The sequence below is a fragment of the Pinus tabuliformis genome, chromosome 9 (genome assembly GCF_031772625.1).
Source record: "Pinus tabuliformis cultivar Carrire ecotype Pingquan chromosome 9, CPIR1, whole genome shotgun sequence".
NCBI lineage: Eukaryota > Viridiplantae > Streptophyta > Pinopsida > Pinales > Pinaceae > Pinus > Pinus tabuliformis.
In genome coordinates this window covers 713,483,239-713,502,661 of record NC_142307.1, presented here as the reverse complement: position 1 = coordinate 713,502,661, position 19,423 = coordinate 713,483,239, and the positions used below count along the sequence as shown (strand labels likewise).

Below are 19,423 nucleotides of genomic sequence, written 5' to 3'. Positions count from 1 at the left end.
TCCATTGGCGCGGTTCCACTGTGTATCACTCGCGCCAATGGGGGAAATCCTCCGAAGGGGGCGCGCCAGCTGGCGCTCTGTCTCAGAGTCGCACTCGCGCCAGCCCAGTTGGTTAAAGTTTTTAACAAACAAACTTACGAAGGTTCTTCCTAACCTATTCATGAACTGATTCCATCTTGAGTTAGTTCAGTTGGGCTTCGAATCTCCATAGAAGGGAAGTAGTTATCCACCTCTCATGGAAGCTTCTTAGTGATAAAGCCAATCCCATGAATCTTGTGGATGACCCTAACTCCTTCTCCTCTATCTATAAAAGCTTATCCTTTTGCCTTTGACAAGTTAGAGTCTCCAAGTTCCAAATTCTAAGTCTCAAAGTCTGAGAATTGCCAAGTTCATGCTACAAGGAGCCTTATTCATTCCCATGAGGCTAAATCTTAAGTGAGGAGATTCTTGTCCAAGTAACCAAGGAGAGAGAGGCTTGTTCCCCATTCCCAACAAGCTTTACAAGGCATGTGTTGCTGATCACCCAGCCAAAGGAGGATTTGACATCAGAACTATGGTTGTATTCTTCTTTGTTTATCAATAATAGATGACTATCATTATGGTTCCACTCTTATTGTCTTTGTAATGATGATTGAGTTATATCCTTTCTGACTGATATATAGTTGCATCTATTGGATTTTATGCTTGTGTTTGTGTCGTTCTTTGCATGTGCAGGTGTCCGTTCACGAGGATCGTGGGGATTGTGACCAGCCGGAGCAAAGGAACGGGAGCGACGACTCTTCTACAAATATTAGCGTTGGAATCCAGGTAGGCCCTCATCATTGGTCTTTGATTTGCAATTAGGAACCTGCGTGTTAGCGTTGTTTGATTGTTTCTAGACCCCATTTGGGCTGGTAGGGATCGCCTCTGTCCGCAGAGGGGATTTACCTCCACAACACCCCTCATAGTCCATTAAAATTGATCAATTAAGCATTATAATTGTTATTTTGCATTAAATTTAATTTGTGGATTTTTATGTTAAAAATTAGAAATTTTCAACAAAATTACAGGATGTCATGACTTCCTGTAATTGGTTTATGTTGTGACACGTGACATGGCAGGAAAATCAAAACCGAGGATAGGGACGTGATCACAGATGTACATACATGGTGAAAGATCTATTTAACATCGCATCTGGAGCTCCTGGATACATGGTCAATGCTAGTCAAACCCAACCTTTTTGGTCATAAAAGCAGCAAAAAGCCAGAGTTACTTAAACTGATTTCGTTTTGTTTTGGAAATCAGTTAAGATTAGAAAAAAAACAAAAATTACCTTTTTGATTGTAAAAGCAGAAACATCTGCGTGATAATGTATGTACATTTGATTGCAAATCGGACTACGTGATAAGAGACATTAAGCGTATCATATTGTATGGTATTGTTACCAGAACTCTTGTATGTAATTGATTCCAGGCTTTAATCATAGGCAGTGTTTTATCATTCTAGTGTTTTATGTGTTAACGTTTTCGACATCTGAAGCTTCCTAAGTGTACCATCAACGCGTGGACGGGCCCTACGTGGGGACTGGTATACTTCCATTTTATTTTCATAGCATTTAAACTTCAGATCTGAATAGCGTTTGATGCCATTTCTTTGCTTGTGAATTCATTAATTCGATTAGAAGTTCTTGGGTTATTGTATGATTCATGGTGATCGCTTGAAACTTCAATTGCTAAATTATTGAACAAGATCTTGTAAAATATTTAATTGAGCACTGAATTTCGAAGTATCTCTGTGAACTCTGTTTTCACGCATTTGAGTCTTAGTATGCTTAAAAGAGTTTTTGGTTTTCATGAATGCTTAGTGTGTTAGCTGGAAAGAGTTTTTGTGAACGATATCTTTGTAAGAGGATTGAAAACTCAAACTAGCAACACTTTGTTTTCTTAGAACAGTTGATTGAATTAGGTGATATAAGTGTTTGAATTGTGAAAGGAGACATATTCCAACCTCTTGTAAAAGAGTGTTGTAGCCTGTCACAGTAGACACTTATCTAGGTAGATGAGATCCTTTTAGGTCTATAGATTGTAGACACGTGCCTCTAAGTTTACCTACCTTGGTTGACATTAAATTTAGTCTAATCTAGACCCCTGGATTGGTCACTACACATACTATGGCAGCAGTTCTAATGCAGTAAAGAGATCGGCTAGAAAAGCCAATTGCCTTTTTCAATAGGACAATAAGAGATGCAGCCATGAAATATAACATCATTGAAAAGCAAGCTCTTGCCTTGGTGAAATCTTTGAAATATTTCCGGGTATATATTCTGCACTCTCATATCCTTGCTTACGTCCCTAACGCAGTAGTCAAAGATGTTTTGGTACAAACAGATCTGGAAGGAAGGTGAGGCAAATGGATCGCAACATTTCTAGAATATGACTTGGAGATAAATCCAACAAAGCTAATCAAGGGGCAAGGTCTAGCAAAGTTAATGGCCGAGTCCAATCTACATGCATTGGACATAAATCTGATTGCAGCCATGTCTGAAGAAGATGAAGATAGTTCGCTGATTCAGGTATCTGAAATTTTTCTCCATTCTCCTTGGTATTCAGATATTATATATGTGCTTCAGCACCTTTCACCGCCATCGGGGATGGCTAAAAATAAAGGTAGAACTCTAAAACTTAAGGCTGCTAGATTTTGTATTTTGAACAATGCACTTTATGGGAAGGATCCAGTAGGCATTTTTCTGAATTGTTTGACCAAAGAGGAAGCACAACAGGTCATGAGTGATTTTCATAAGGGAGATTGTGGACGTCACTTATTTTGGAAAACAACGGCTAACAAAATTTTGAGAGTAGGGTACTATTGGCCTTCCTTGTTTGCTGATGTTTATAAAACTGTCACAAGCTGTCATGAATGCCAGATTTTTCAGGGAAGGAGAAAGTTGCAGCCTCTACCTCTCAAGCCAGTCGAAGTTAGTGCACCGTTTCAGCAATGGGGCCTAGATTTTATTGGAGAGATTCATCCCACATCTTTAGCTCAGCACAAGTGGATCTTAACAGCGACAGATTATTTCACAAAGTGGATTGAGGCGATCCCCACTCGGTAGGCTACAGACTCGGTAATAATTCAGTTTCTTGAAACAAATATTTTGTCACGTTTTGGCTGTCCTAACAAACTTATTACAGATAACGCAGCTGCTTTCAAGTCCAAAAAGATGATTGACTTTTGCAGCAAATACAAAATTACCTTGGGACATTCTACTGCATATTATCCGCAAGGTAATGGATTGGCTGAATCTTCAAACAAATCATTGGTCAACATCATTAAAAAGCTGTTGGAAACCAATAAGAAGAGCTGGCATAAAAAATTGGTTAATGCACTATGGGCGGATAGAGTAAGCCAAAAGAAGTCAATCAGCATGTCTCCGTTTGAGATTGTATATGGTATTGACACGGTGTTCCTGACATCTCTTGCAGTCCCGATTGTTAAACTTCTGCAGGAAGCTGGTAGCGAGGAAGATCATTTTCAACAGAGAATAAGCCAAATAATCCATTTACAGCAGACGAGAGAGGAAGTTTTTCAGAATACCTTCAGGCTGCAGGAGAAAATTAAAAATATTTATGATCGAAAGGCAAAGGCAGACAAATTTCAAATTGAAGACATAGTGCTAAGGTGGGATTCCAGAAATGAGGATAAAGGCAAGCACAGAAAGTTTGAGAACCTATGGAAGGGGCCATATAGAATTGCTACATATAGACGTCAAAATGCTTTTCTACTCAAAGAAATGAACGGGGAAGATTGTCCAGGAGGGCCGATAAATGGTCGGCTTCTGAAACAGTACTATCTCTAAGAAGTTTTCTGCTATCATATTTTGTCATTATACATACCATGTTATTTCTTTCATTGGAAAGTTTGCACCGTCACCATTCATTTAGCTTGGGGCCCAAAGTGAAGGGTATAAAGCTAAATGTTTGGCTCCAGTCTTTGATTATTTAGTGTCAGTTGTTTGAGTCTTAGTTGAGTTGGTTTAGTTTTGAGTCTTGAGTCTTGAGTCAAGGTATTTGTTTTGGTGTTCTGAAGTTATTGACTCCATATTGCCCAATGGATGAAGGCACTTATCTGCTTTTCCAGAGATCTGTGGTTCTTGGCACCTCCTAGGAGCTACCATCCCCATTGGAGCCAATGTTAGTGTCAGTATCTTCACACTTCCATCAATGATCAAATTGCTCTTTTGCACACATATTAGGTGTCTCATCCGATCAGCTGCATTCCATTAGGTCATGGATCAACTGATGGTAGTGGCTTCATGTCAATTTCCCTCATGACATTCACCTGCTGACTTGTTTTCACATTTTTTAGGTCATTTACTGTCATCCTGTTTCATTTCATTTACAAAAATCAGTTTTAGGGTTTTAGTCTCACTAGGTCTAAGGTTTGTCATCATGGTCATCCAAAATTGAATAAAAGGTCAACAGGCACATGAGGAGGATTAATAAGTTCATAGAATCATAAATTTACTATTGATATGCTCAATAAATCTTTTTTACCTCAAAACTTTGTTTTGAGGTGAAAACAAAGTTTTTCCATTTTATGTACAAATTTCATGTAATTTAAGTGTTTCTATATGTAATAAGTTCAGAAGCTGCTCTTGGTCACCTTGCCAACTCCAGCCACTGCAAAAACAAAAGCACCAATGCATCAGTCCATCAAATGGTCAAGAAAAAGTCAAACTTCAAATGAAAAACAGAGTTTTTGAGAAAAAGTGACTAAGACTTTATAAAAGTGGGTTTGCAATGAGGAAAAATTAAAGTGCATCCATTTATAAAGTGAATTCATGCTAGCCATTCATTTCATTGTGCAAAAAATCAAGTGAAGAGCCAAAATCGCGATTTGAAGGGAAATCGAGCAAAGGAGGAAGAAAACCCTGTTTTTGCAGCAAGATTGCCTGGCGCTGTGCATCAAACAATTTTTGCCAGTGTAAAAGTACAAAGGCGCTGCGCATTGGCCAGGGAGGTTCCAAAACCACTCAAATTCATCCTAAACTCTCCCAAACGCTGCATTTCACTCCTTCAAGTAAGTTTTCATCAATCTTGAGCTAAAATAAGTCTTCTTCATGAGTTTTGCTTCTTAAAGTCAAAACCCTAGCTTGCCTTCATAAATTTCCATCTCATTGCAAAATTTCCACTACATTACAAAACCAACATCTTTTTCCCCTTTTCCCAAACTTCATTGCCCTTAATCTACCCATTAATTCCATTTTCCATTTCCCTATTCCCCTAAGAAACTAATTCCCTTCATCAAACCCTAAGTCCCTCATAAGTCAAAACCCTAATTTCCTAAATTTGTCCCTTCATTCCCCTACTCCACTTCACATTTGCAAAATATCTTCATACTCATCTTCTTTGTTCTCACCCATTGTCATTGTGCACCATACCATCATCACATCACATCCCTAAGACAAGCATCATGGAAAGAAGCAGTGAATCAAGTTTTGAAGAAGAAACACTTAGTGATAGCTCAAGGGAAAGAAATTTGCAGCCCAAGAGACCTCACAAGGGTGGAAAAATTAATAGGGAGGAACCTATTAGCATGAGTGAACTCCTTGCTTGCCCTCTAGCCACCACATGTTTCAGATATCAGTCCTGTTTTTATTTTTGTGAAATGTTTGAGAGGGTCAAATATCACCATGAGTTAGCAAGGCAGTTTGTCATAAACATGGAAAATAATGTGGTGCATCTTGCTGGGATCAATTTCACTCTTTCACCAGCTATCATTGCAGAAGCTACAAGAATGCCAGATGTAGGGGAAAAGTGGAACAAAAGGCAGAATATCAGTAAGCAGCATTATGAACCTTATATCAAGGCCAAATACCATGGTAAACTTAGCAGGGTGTTTCCTTTCAAATTCTTGGAGGACCGGTATGTTCCACTCATGAAGCTTATCATCAAATACTTTACATGTGAGGGTAGGTTCTCCAGACTTTATGCCTACCATATCAGATTGCTTATGCACTTCACCAGGGTCGGAATGATGAACATTCCTTATTTCATATGTAAAAACATAGAAAGGATGACATTGATTGCAAAAAGAAAACCATTTCCACAGCAGCTCAATAATTTTTATCATTAAACTGTCATCAAAATTGTTGTTTTGCATCAGCTCACTCAGTTGGGAGTGTGATGGGAAACTTTCATTGCCCATGAATGCTTCAAGGGGCCTCAAATATTTTCAGATCCTCAAGAGAAAGGTGAAACTTCCGGGCAACAAAAAGAGCCTGAAAGTAAAATAGAAGAGGCTCATGTTCCTGTGTTTGTTACTTATGAAAGAGGCACTAGGATGTTTTTTGCAGCTGCCAAATGAGTACTATCTCCACCAGGGGTGGAAGGGGTCTCGTTTTCTTCACCGGACCACAGGAAAATGCTATCTTCACCGGGGGTGAAAGGGGCTTTGCCTTCTTCTCCAGCTAAACAGGTATAGGGCAGAGACAAAGGAAAGCAACAGATGCATGAAGAGGGCCCTACTGAAGGGCAAGACAAGGATTTTGTTTTGATTGAGGAGGATGTCACTGATTTGGGCTCTCAAAGCTCAAGACTCAAGGATATGATTATCAAAGAGAAGGAGGCTGAAATACAAGCCTTATCACTTGACCTTGAGAGGGCCAAATGGATCATCAACTTTCTTGAGCAGGAGAACAAGCAACTGGAAGATAAGAAAGCTATTATGGAGCTGCAAACAATTAGAGAAAATGGGCAAGTGGCAAAGAGAAGAAAAATCAAGATGACATCCCTTCAGCAAGAAATTGAGGCTGACCGAGAATCATGGTTGGAAAGGGTGAAAATTCACCTTGAGAAGATGCTTGAGAAAGCTAACAAAGAAAATAAAATGCTGCGCCATATGGCTTATCATTACTTAGCTCGGAATAAAATTTGCAAGACAAGGATGAACAGGCTAAAAGCTAAGTTAAAGAGCCTTGAGGGCCAAGAAGGAACAAGATAAACTTAAAATTTTGGTTGAAGCTTCATTAGCTTAGAAAAGCAGTTAGTAAGCTTGCCTCTTACCAAACTTGAAGAAATTTTGGGAAATTTTTGTCATTTCACAATGTTGTAATTAAAAACACAGGAATTTTCAGTTGGTGGCGTTGCGCATTGAGTTGGCTCAGTATTTTTCAAAATGGATTGCAGTTTTGGATTCCTCATTGAAAAACAATGAAACCCAAAAATTTTCATAAAATTTGGAGGAGATCTGGGTCACCTAAACGGAAAAAAACACCTAAACAATGCCCTCTCTGCCACTTTTTGGACCCACAAGAACCAGTCTTGGGAGAAATGATTTTTGAAGGGAAATCAACTCCAAATCAGAAAATTCAAAGTGTTCTAGAAACTAGACAGACAAAACTTTCGAACAAGCTATCTTGGGCCTAATTTGGTGAAGTGGAATGCCTCCAAAAGAAACCTTGAAGTGGTGCTACGCATCACGCTCACGGCACTGCGCATCAGGCAAATTTTTGCCAATTTTACCTAAAAACTCAGAATTTCGCCCAGTTTGACTATCAGTTGACTTTTTCTCTTCTCCTTGGTAAATTTGTGATGGTAAATGATGTAATATGATGTAAATATGATGAAAAATGACTTGAGGGGGTAGATACATCAGTTAGAGGTGGTTTGAGGTTGAATGAATCAGTTTCCATAGTTTTAGAGGCAAGTTGTTCCACTGCCTATTTTCTAGTTCCTAGTTTAGATGTTGTTGAAACAGCTCCTTGACTCATGGATTCGACCCTTGATGGCTAGCATAGGTGGTTTGATGCCTATATTATGTACTTTCTTATTCATTTGTAAAGGTTGGACTCTTGTGGATGCTTTGAGCTTTATTGTAAATCACTTCTGCAGTTTGGCAAGGAAATGAACCAGGGTTTTGCAACATTTTGTGGGATTCTTGTGGTAATATGTCCTGGCATTGTTTATTCCTTTGTTATTTAGTTTCTCTTATGTGTATATGTGCCAGCATCTATTTCTTTCTTCATAACTAAATGAATCAAGATAAATAGGTGGAATCCATTGATATTTAGTGCTCTGCCTTGAGGATACATTCAGTTTTTAATATGTTTTTTGTTGTTTGAAGAGGACTCATGAACTTTTCATGCCCTCACCAACCTCTCACCAGTCCTAGACTTACCATCACACCCAATTCAAAGTGCCAAAACACTTACCTACCTCGCCCCACAGAACCTCCTACAAATCTGAGTTGATTTCCCAGACCCAAAGCTTCTTTCTTCATTTGATTCAACAACCAACCATTAAAAACAAACAAAATCCTCTGACCTAATATACCTAGCCTAAAATCAACACTTATTTTCAGTCATCTCAAGCCCTATTTTCCATATTCTAATTGAGATTGATAAGGAGAGAGCCCTCTCCTGACCTGGTAGGGCTAGCCACCAAGTTAAGCATGGTTTGATGTTACCCTAGACCTGCCTTCCTTCAGCCTGAGGTAGATTTAGGCACTAACACCTTCAACTCATCCATCTTGGGGATTGGGTATTATTCTTAATGGTATTCTTGTTCAAGGCTCTCTAGTATATACACATTCATAAAGTCTCCTCCTTCTTTTTCACCAAAATCACCAACGAGGCAAATGGGCTTGAGTTAGGTTGAATGTGGCCCAAGGAAAGTAGCTCCTACATGGGTCTTGATCTCATCCTTGTAGGCCTTTGGATGTTGGTGTGGAGTGTGTAACAAACAAAGTTTGTATACACAACAGTAATCTTCTGAATACTTCAAAGATAAAGACATCCATTGTAAGACAAGTAATTGTATATTGAATATTATATAAAGAATTGATGAGATGATTACAAATGAGGGTGAGGGCCTGCTTATGTATCCTAGGCATGTACCTCTTCACCAACAATCATGTCCTTAGGGACATACCTCTTCATTAAATAATTACTAGTTAATTAATAAATATTTATTATTATTATTATTATTGTTTACATTATTTGTATTATTTTTATATAAATTATATTCATAACATTGCATTCCTCTTCAAAAAGCTTTGTCTTCAAAGCTTGTCTTCAAGGTGTGTCATCCACTTCTTGTCTTGTAGTATGTTCATATCTTCTATGAATTCTTGGAGTTGTCAATTTTGTTGATAAAAGATGATAGGATCTTCTGAGTGATAAACAAAATTGTCGCACTAAGAAGGGATGTAATCATCCTAAGTTAATCTTCTGTAGAATCTTCCGATCACTGAAATGGTGTAATGAATTGTTATCATAGGACTACATTCTGCAAAATTCAGTATTCCTTGGAACATAAATAAGTTGTTTCCATTCTAAATTGTTCAAATGTGTAGACTGACTTAGTTGTATTCTCTTGTGATTCAGATGTTGATAAGGAGTTCTTGCGGTTTGATCTTGCCCTAATTTGTTTCTTGTGATTTCTTGGTTTAATGGGGGTATCTGACTTCTTTCAGGTACATAAATTGCTTGATTAATTGCGAGATCTTCACTTGATTTTTATTGTTGTTTGGACTACAACTTCTAAATATGTTTTAACTTCTATTGGCTTCTCATCTTCTTGAATTGTGATATTGTCTGGATTAGTATTTGTTCCCTTCTCTTTAACTTAGACCGTTACGGTTGGAGACTTCAATACTTCTTCTTGAGTAAGATGTTATAACTTGTCATTTAGTGACTTCTTATCACTTTTAAGCTTCTTTATTTCCGTAAGAAGGGCTTGTTTATGATTCCTTAGACGTAAAATATCTTCGCTTTCTGGATTGATGACTTTATTCTTAGTATCCTCCTCATCTTTTAAACTTTTGATTTGTTCTAATAACTTTTGATTAAGGTCTTTTAAGCACAAATTTTCTTCTTCTTTCTCTGATAAACTTTAGTTGAGTTTCTTCTTAGAACCTTCCTTTTCTTGTTCTAATTTGTTCTTCTTAGTTTTACACTTTTTGACTTGCGTAAGTAGTTTATGATTATGATCCTTCAAGCATGATTTTTCTTCTTTTTTTTAGATATGACTTTTTGAAGCTCCTTTTGCTTCTTTAACATTTTTTCTTGATTCTCTTGTAGCATCAGTTTGAAATATCCTTAAATTCTTTTGATGAAGGCATTATTGATTCAAACGCCAATGTCTTGTTTTGGAAGGTGGTCATCTTTTTCTTATAAGGAAACATCAAATTTTTTTCAATGTATAACATGAATGTCCCCAATTGCTTTAAACAAGGTTGACCAAAAATTATGTCAATCTTTGGGTTAAACATAGTTACGACATGAAATTAAGAGATACATTCATAATGGTCAATTATTACTTGTAAATCATTAATTTCATATTCTTTGTCGCAAAAATATTTTTTCTTTCTCCTATGTTTGAGTATGGAATTAATAGTTGATTCACCATGTTAACATTGACATAATTTTTCTCATCACTTGTGTTGATAATGATATTAATCTCTTTTCCTTGGGTATTCGCTCTTAATATAAGTGATCTACAATCTGCAATTGAAAGAGCGTTCTAGGAAAATCTTCCTTCCTTCATCATTTTCAATTTTCTTGTATTTGGTGATTGTCTTCACAAATTTGAAAAAATACTTTCCTTTAATACTTCATCGTTTATGTGCATTATTAAGACCTAAGTAACTTGCATTTTTGAACTTAAAGACTAATCAACTTGAACTTTTAAAAAAGTATTCCTTTTATGCTTTTCAAACTTTAATAATAAATCTTTAATAACCCTTTCTTCCTTAAAGGAATTTCAATTACTTTTGGCCATTAATATTAATAGTGTTTCTCCTTCAATATATATACTTTATTGCATTTCTCTTCAATAATCCCCTTCTTAAAAATTCTTTATATTAATAGAAACTTGAATGGTATTGTATAATTAATATCTTATTTTTATAAAATGTTATCTTTTTGTTTATCCTTTTTCAAATATATCACTTTTTCTCCCACTTTACAAAATAACCTTTTCTTTTAGAATAAGATTGAACCACCTTGTCTTGAGAGTTTTCTTTTTTTTTATGTATTTTAATAATATACTTTTATTTTATTTATTATTATTATTATATATATATATTTTGTTTTTTTGGTGTTTAATCAAATTTGATGAAACTTTTCAAACCATGTAACCTTAGTGTTTAATGAATTAAATGGGCTAGTTAGAGGGTCACGACTTTTGACTTCCATAAGATTGCAAAAATTCTAAGCATTATGCGGATGGATAAGACAACATCGATTGTATGGATTAGCAATATAGAGAATTGGAAAAGAAATACAAAATTGTAGTCGAATGTGTTGGTGGTGGAATCGACGATGTGTCGCTGCAAACAAGCAAGGACGAAATGGGAAATGATGGTGATAACTGCAAATTGAGTGGTGGTTGTTGGAAGGTCAGAGATGAATGACAACAGTAGAGGTTTTTTTTTTTTTTTGACAGATTTGGGTATGAATGTTGCAACAAGTGTCTAATTGGAGGTGGCTCCAGTGTTAATTGTTGGCGGCACGCAATGATCAACGGGATATATTGCAGCTCGATGAGTTGGACGACGATGTGTTGGCGGTGGAGTAAGATTGTTGCAACGGGTTCGATTGGTGGTTGTGCTAGTAGTAAGCAATGAGTGAGTGGTTGCAGCCACATTGGAGTAGTCGTGTGGGGGTTGTGTGCGATGCTTAGATGTTGGCTTAGAGCGACGGGCTTTGGAGGTGCGATTCATGAGCGATAGTGGTGGCAGGGTTCAACACTAATGCTCGGGCTACTATCTGTCAGTGAGTTTCGTTTATTTTTATTTTTATTTTTTAAATAATTTTTTTAATTAATTCTTTTTAATCATTTTCTTCTTTTCAATATGCTTTTTTTTACTTCTATGTTTTTTTTGGAATATATTTATATACATATTTATATATTTTTAATTACTTTTTCTTTTATTTTATATAGACTTTTTTTTTATTAAATAATATATCAATTTTTTTTCCTTTTTTTTAATCTTTCTTTCTTTTTTTTTTTCTTTTTTTATCCCCTTTTCTTTTTCAATGGCCAAAGGTCAAGATTAGACGTGCCTCTGATACCACTGTAACGAACAAAGTTCGTATAAGCAGGAATAATCTTCAGAATATTTCAAAGGCAAAGACATCCATTGTAGGACAAGTAATTGTGTATTGAATATTATATAAGGAATTGGTGAGATGATTACAAATGAGGGTGAGGGTCTGCTTATATACCTTGGGAAGGCACCTCTTCACCAACACTCATGTCCTTAGGGACATACCTCTTCATTAACTAATTACTAGTTAATTAATCATTAGTTATTATTATTATTGTTTACATTATTTGTATTATTTTTATATAAATTATATTCATAACAGAGTGGTAATAACATCCTTAACCCCTTCCTCTAACTCGATGATGTGCTAAAACCCTCTATCCGGACGTTTTCCTGGGGGATGTCTTCAAAAACCTTTTGATGCTTCTGCAATAGAGCCATAATATTTGCTAGATACTACCATGGCTTATTTGTTGATCTCTTGTCAGTGATATGACACTTTATTTCCCACTCAATGTCCACATGCCTCAGATCCGCCTCGATCTTGTTTAACGATACCACTTTTGGTGGATAGGTGTGCATGCCTCTCAATACTGCCTTCTTGTCACCTGGCCCCATGAACTCCATCGCCATCTCCCTATAACCAGTGTTGTAATTCCCTATAGAGTAGAGCCACTGAACTCCTAGTACCACATTAGCGTCGGGAACGTTCACCATAAATAAATCATCTATGACTGTGTAATTCCCCATTGCAAGACTCAACTTGGGGATCATCCTGGTGCATCCCATATGATTGTCCCTCGGTATCACCACTAAAAATCTCTCAAATTCCTCAATGGCTAGTTCCCTCCTGGACACAAGGCTGGGATTTATGAAATTATGGGTAGCCCCACCATAAATCAACACTGTTACTCTTTGTCCATGTATAGTACCCCTAACTCTAAGTGTGTGGAACCTGGGGACACCTGTAAGTAAGGCAATAACACCGCATTTAGTCCCAATATGAGGTTACTCTTCCTTCATATCTTGCAACTCCTCCTGTGTGGTTGCTCCTGTTCAATCTCCTCACCCTCATTATCCGAGAACACCTCAATGTAGTGAGCATTCCCTTTACCTGCACATCCATGTCTCGATGCCCATGGCTCCTGACAAGTGAAACATAGTTTCCTCCTCCTAAGGTCCCTCCTAGTTTCCTTTTCCAACTGACTCCTTATGGTCCACTCCTTTTGAGGAGGTCTAATGTCTTACCTTTTGGTTGAAAGGTCAGTTTAGGAAGAAATATGGTCTTAGGGATTGTATCTTATATGTCTCATGCTTTGTTGATTTCTACCTGTAAGGAAGTGGGTTCGTAGGCATTCACCCATTGACATAGAAACTCCGCCAACCCTTTTGTAAACAACATGACTAATCTAACTTCTAATATATCTGTCACCATTACTGCAAGCCTCTTAAAGTCTGATATATAGGCCTCTACATTATCTGTCTTCCTAAGTTGGGCCAACTCTCGGATGTGTATCTCAAGATCCCTCTTATCAAATCTCTTTATCACCCTCTGTGTGAAGTCCTAATATGAAGTTACACCTACATGCCCCAAGGTAGTTATCCCATGGTACCACCAATCATGTGTTTGCCCTCCTAGGTGTAGGGTGGCTAATTTGATAACATCCCTCTTTACCATTGGGTTCAACTAAAAGTAAGTGTTAGGTTTCTGAACCCACGCCCTCATTATGCACCTAGCGGAACCATCATAATTAGGGAGAGTCAATTTTTGAACTGTATGTTGTAACTCCATGTTCTGTGTGGATGCCCTATTAAAGCCCTTGTTTATATTATTTCCTTTGTGATGTTAGAACTCATTAAAAGTCATTATATCCTGAAAATCAACCCCCATCAATTGATAATCCTGGAAGTAAACATCTAATGGAAAATCATCTCCATCTACCTAATCCATTGTATTAGCAGGAAAAAATTTGGGCATAATGGACTGAAGTAGCCCACTATAAATGTGATGATGACTCTGTGGATTATTCGTATGTATACTTCGGGATGTTCCTATCGCTTCACCAACATTCGACTCTCCATTACTACCCTTGTTATCCTGTGGCCAACCACCGTTGGGAATTTGTTGCCTCAATGTACCCACTATCTCCTTTTGACCTTGCACTATCTCCATTTGGCATTGCAACAAATCATTTAGATATTTTAGAAGGCTCTAAGATGCTATCTCATCCCTGTCTTGACTCCCTATCTGTCCAATAAATGTATCTTCTTATGTGGCCAAATCCCCTTCTCTATGTCTGGGCGACTCTAGTTTCAGATCTATCTACACTTTATTTTCCCTACTCCTATATATTTTTCTACCTATATGTCACATTTTGTCTATCTCCAGGGGTCATGTGAACCATTTAGGAAGCCAACCTTTTGATTATGCCTCCACAACTGGCCAAGAATGTGCTCGGATACCACTGTAATATTATTTTTAAGAAATTACTAATGATAACATAGACATACTATGAAATTATTAGCTAAATATATTAATAGTTTGAAAGAAAATCAATAAGTGCTACGACCATTATCAAAATTTCCATTTGTCAATAAAAAAATGCAATAACAATTTGGGGAAAATTTTAACTTTATTGAGTTCACCAAGGGAGGGTTTTATAATCTAAAACCCTTTTTCTGAAATGACACAATGTTCTAGGATGAACCTAGCAATATAATTATAGAGAATGCTTCCCATTGAACTTGGCCATTGGAAACTTTACCTCATGAGCAGACAACCTCGAACCTATGGCAAATGGCTATTCGACCTACCTGGAAATGGTGGTTCAACCCTTCTAGAGCTCTAGATTCAGCCTCAAACAATGAATTCAGCCCTTAGCAATAAATTCGACCTCTGAAAATTAAACTTGGCTCCAACAATGAACTCACTTTTCAGATGATAAACTCAACCTCCCAACAAGATTAACTTGGTCCCCAACAAATAACCTCAGCCTCTAATAAATTCAACTCCCATATATGATGATTCAACCTTTTGTAAATTCGACCTCTAGTGAAATTGACCTCTACAGACGATAAACTTGGCCTCCAAGTGAATTTGATCTCTACAAAATAGAAATATGCTTCAACCATGTAATTACAATACTAAAAAGCTTAGAAATTAACCCTTACACCAAGGTTTTCTCCTCTATAAAATTCACTCCAAACACTTACAATAAACATAAATGGAATATCTGAAGTAATCTCCCCAAGAACTAACTAAGGTGGCACTCGAAGTCCACTGGGATTAGCTGAAAAGTTTCGCTTGAAAACCTAGTATGAGATTCAACCAAGCCAAATCGATTTCCAAAAGATGATGAATAGAATAGGATGATTGTGAAGTGACCTACTCTCCCTTTTTAAAGATTTGTTGTGATCTTTCTCCAATCTTCTAGAAGCACCTTTATTATTATTTTATTTGATAATGTCACTAAGTGGGTTTTTCTTATTTTCTCCAAGTGACTTTTGCCCCTTTTATTTATTAATATTATAAATTGGAGTTAGGAAAAATTTATTTTTCATTGTTAGCGATTTCGTTTTTTTCTAGCCTAAGGTGAGTAGTTAGCCTTGTAGGAAGGACAACCCCATGCTCAAGTGATGCCCTTCTCCTCTCAGCCATGATCCTTTGAGGATGCTTTAAATCCAAGGCTTTTGCAACCAACTCCTAAAGATATTTCATGGTTGATCTTCGTTGTAAAACAAGCATAAGATATTCTAGTTCTAGAGTTAGAAGACCCCCAATCCACTCTTCTCAGCTTAGAATGTGAGAAAAATGCCATAATATGGGATTTTAATGGGCTCTAGCCATCAATATTTTCACTCCAGGAATGGGTGCATGAAACCTAGTCCCCAAATATGAATCTGTATTTCTATTTGAAGGGATTCTTTGTGGTTTATTTCATAATACTTTGGCCTTAACTCAGCCCCACACAATGGCATCTCATCCCATAGACTCTAGGATACTTCCTCCTCCTCTGCCATCTCCCTCCTCTCATTTGGATCCCATGAATGGAGAATAAATAGATACAATCATGATCTTGGTTTTGTCCATGAGTGGGCATAAATGTATTCATGAATCAAATCACTCAGGTAATGATAAGGAATAAACCATTGTTGCATATCCTTTGCAAATGGAAATGCAATCATTCTATCCACGTCATCCACTCTGCTCCTGTCAACTTCTCAGGATGGATTGACATTCGCAAGAAAAAAGGAAGAACAGACCTTTAAAAAACTCAATAATCATTCTGGCCTCAAATACCTAAATAACAATATATGTATTTTCTATTTGAATCTTTGGTTAGCTTTTGTCTTTTGCCTCTCTCAAACTATCTTCTCATGTCAATGTATGTCAAGGTTTGACACAATCAACTTGTTTTTATAAGTTTTATTTACAAGATTCTCCAGTTAGATGAGGTCTTAATAACCTCAAGACTCTGAACTTATGTTGTTGGTTTGGTTTCCTTTCAGGTAGACTAGTAGCAATTTTTTTTTGGTCTGCATGATCCTCATTTGACTTGATGCAAAGTGCCTAACTTAATATATATATATATATATATATATATATATATATATATATATATATATACACACACATATATATATATATATATATATATATATATATATATATATATATATATATATATATATATATATGTATATATATATATATATATATATTTTTTTTTTTCCACTGGAAAAATCGTAATCTTTCATTGATTAGAAAAATTACATGTTGTAGATGCATTTGCATATGCAGTAAGTTCTTCCACTACACATGTGGGTATCTGTAGGTTCCATAACTGTCTATCAAAAAACAAAAATCATCTCGCAGGATGTTTTACATCGCCATATATACATATTGCCACGCAGGGCTGTCAGTTATAATATTTATCAACTATATACAAAAATAGTTCAAAAATATCAGTTCTTGTTTGTTCATGGGCTGGCTGCCCTATAATATTGTGCATCTATGTATGGGCGGTGATAGTACTGATATGCATTTGCGCCCCGCTGCTCCTGAATCATCCACTCGCCTCTGGGAAGTACCGTAGCCTCCTTGGATAGTTGGTCGGCACTGTTGTTGTGTTCCCTGTAGATATGATTGCAAGAGATGTTATTAAACTGTTCCTTCAGTAAATTTATTTCATCCAGTATACTGCTGAGTGTGTGCGAGTGGCAAGCAGAAATATTATTGAACCAATCAATGACAATCTTTGAATCCCCAAATATGTTTAAATGCAAGCAGTTATGGCTCAATGCAAAATGAATGAGATGGCGGAGGGTGATGATCTCTGCAAAGTTGTTAGAACCAACACCCAGACCCAGCTTTGCTTTATAGAAGTGTTGTTCGTTAATGAAGAGGAGAAAGCCCCCTCCGCATCCCTGCTGTTGGGCTGCACCATCGAAATAAGCCCATGGGCAGCTGTGATCGATTTGAGGGGGATCCCGGGGACGGCGGACCTTAGGCTGCGGTGGCTCAGGTATATCATTGAAGACAGCAATAATCTTAGCAGTAAGATGCGGCCACTGAACCATTTTGTCCTCGAATGTCAAACGGTTTCGGGCCAACCATAGGTACCAGCATATAATGATGGGCAGGCTCTGTAGTTTTGAGTTCCTATGCTGGTTATACCACGACTCCCATGTTTGATTTATGTCGACCCCCTCCCATTTACCGGAGAATTGTATAGCAGGGGAGATAGCTTGCCATAGCTGTGCTAGGACAGTGCATTGTAAGAATAGGTGTGTGCACGATTCAGTAGACTGCTTACACAGGATGCACCAAGACGGTCCATGTATCGCACGCCTCATGAGGTATTCCCCAGTGGGAGCCACCCCTTTTAGGATACACCAAAAAAATAATTTCTGTCTAGGTGGAGCAGTTAACTTCCAGATGGAGTTCCACCAGAATGATATTAAATCCGGAGCCTTATGTGCGATCAGAGATAGGTATCCCGCTTTTGGGGTGTATGTGCCATGCTCCGAGGGATACCATATGAGCTCATCAGGTCCCTGCTTGATCCTGATGTGTGATTCAGATAAGGCATTTATATAAGACTGCCAATCTTGGTGCCAGAGAGGTGGGATGTTGATCTGTTGTGCCGATTTCCATTGCTGATTGAAGATGGTAGTGTGTTGTGGATCCGCTATGTCAGCAATGTGAGAGATCCCTTGAGAGTGCAGGTGTCGAACGAGGGCTTCAGGCAATATGTGCCTTCCACCGCTACCGTTCCATGGGTCCAGCCCGATCCTAGCCTGTGTGCCATCGTTTATTTTCCATATCAGGTTATCTCTGATGAGTGGAATAGCATGGAGGAGTGCTTTCCAAACAGATGATATCCCAGCTTTGGGCCAGGATGGGAGCCGGATCCAATCCATTATTTGATGAGGCCAAATATATTTGTGATATACAATTTGGGTCCATAGATTGTCCCCAGTGATTAGTGTCCATCCCATCTTTGCAGCCAGGGCCTGTGCGAATGAAGGGAGATCTTTGAGGCCCCAGCCTCCCCACTTCTTTGGGATGGCAATCCTCTTCCATCCAATCCATGCAAAGATGCGCTTTTCTATTGACCCATTCCATAGGTACCTATTGCAGGTCTGCTGCAGTCTGGACAGGATGCTGCGAGGGATCCATGCCAAGGCCATCCAGAAGACCGGAGTAGCTTCCAAGACAGATTTGATCAGGACGAGTCTACCTGCTCGTGATAGGTATCTATGGTTCCAGATATTGAGCTTTTTCTCCAGTTTGACCACTAGCCAGATCCAGTCTGCTACTTTAGGGCTAATAGGCTTGATCCAATAACCCAAGTATTTAAGGCCCTGATCCAAGGGGTGTATGCTGTAAGGGAATAGCTGTAGAGCCATCTGGGATTCATGGACAGTGGTTCTGGAGAGAATGATGGATGATTTTGAGTGGTTTGCCTGCATCCCAGTGGCAGAGGAGAAGAGGGAGATGATATTGGAGAAAGTACGGGAGTCCCGGGTGCTTCCATCCAGGAATATCATAACGTCATCTACAAAAAGGAGGTGGGTGAGGAAGCAGTCCACTGATATCTTGAGGCCACTAATGTCTCCATTCCTCTTAGCAGATGCAATAAGCCTACTGAGACCATCCATGACTATAAGGAAGAGGAGGGGGGACAAAGGGCACCCCTGTCTGAGACCCCTCTCCGAATGGAAGAACTGGGATGCAGAACCATTAATCAGCACACTGAAGGAGGGAGTGGTTATGCAGGCCATGATCCAAGTGATAAATCTGTGGGGGAAGCCCAGATGAATAAGGAGCATCTTGATATAGAGCCAGCTAACCCTATCAAATGCTTTAGCCAAGTCAATTTTTAAGATGATG

The 19,423-nt window shown here is 38.0% G+C and overlaps 1 protein-coding gene across 1 annotated transcript; it reads right to left on the bottom strand.

Moving 5' to 3' along the window:
* Positions 1 to 12,483: 12,483 nt before the first annotated feature.
* On the bottom strand, positions 12,484 to 19,191 carry LOC149150684 (uncharacterized). The gene is made up of 2 exons (XM_089442903.1): positions 17,229 to 19,191; positions 12,484 to 12,992 (listed from the first exon to the last, which is right to left on the bottom strand). Exons 1-2 carry the CDS (start codon positions 19,189 to 19,191, stop codon positions 12,484 to 12,486), a joined length of 2,472 nt encoding a protein of 823 aa, XP_089299029.1.
* Between the last annotated feature and the right edge of the window lie 232 nt (positions 19,192 to 19,423).

Bases quoted from the DNA above. Each gene is read 5' to 3' on its own strand.
- LOC149150684 (XM_089442903.1), bottom strand. From the start codon at position 19,191: ATGGATGGTCTCAGTAGGCTTATTGCATCTGCTAAGAGGAATGGAGAC. The intron at 12,993-17,228 runs GTATACTGGATG...CCTTACTTACAG, and splicing joins CCACTCGCACACACTCAGCA to GTGTCCCCAGGTTCCACACA.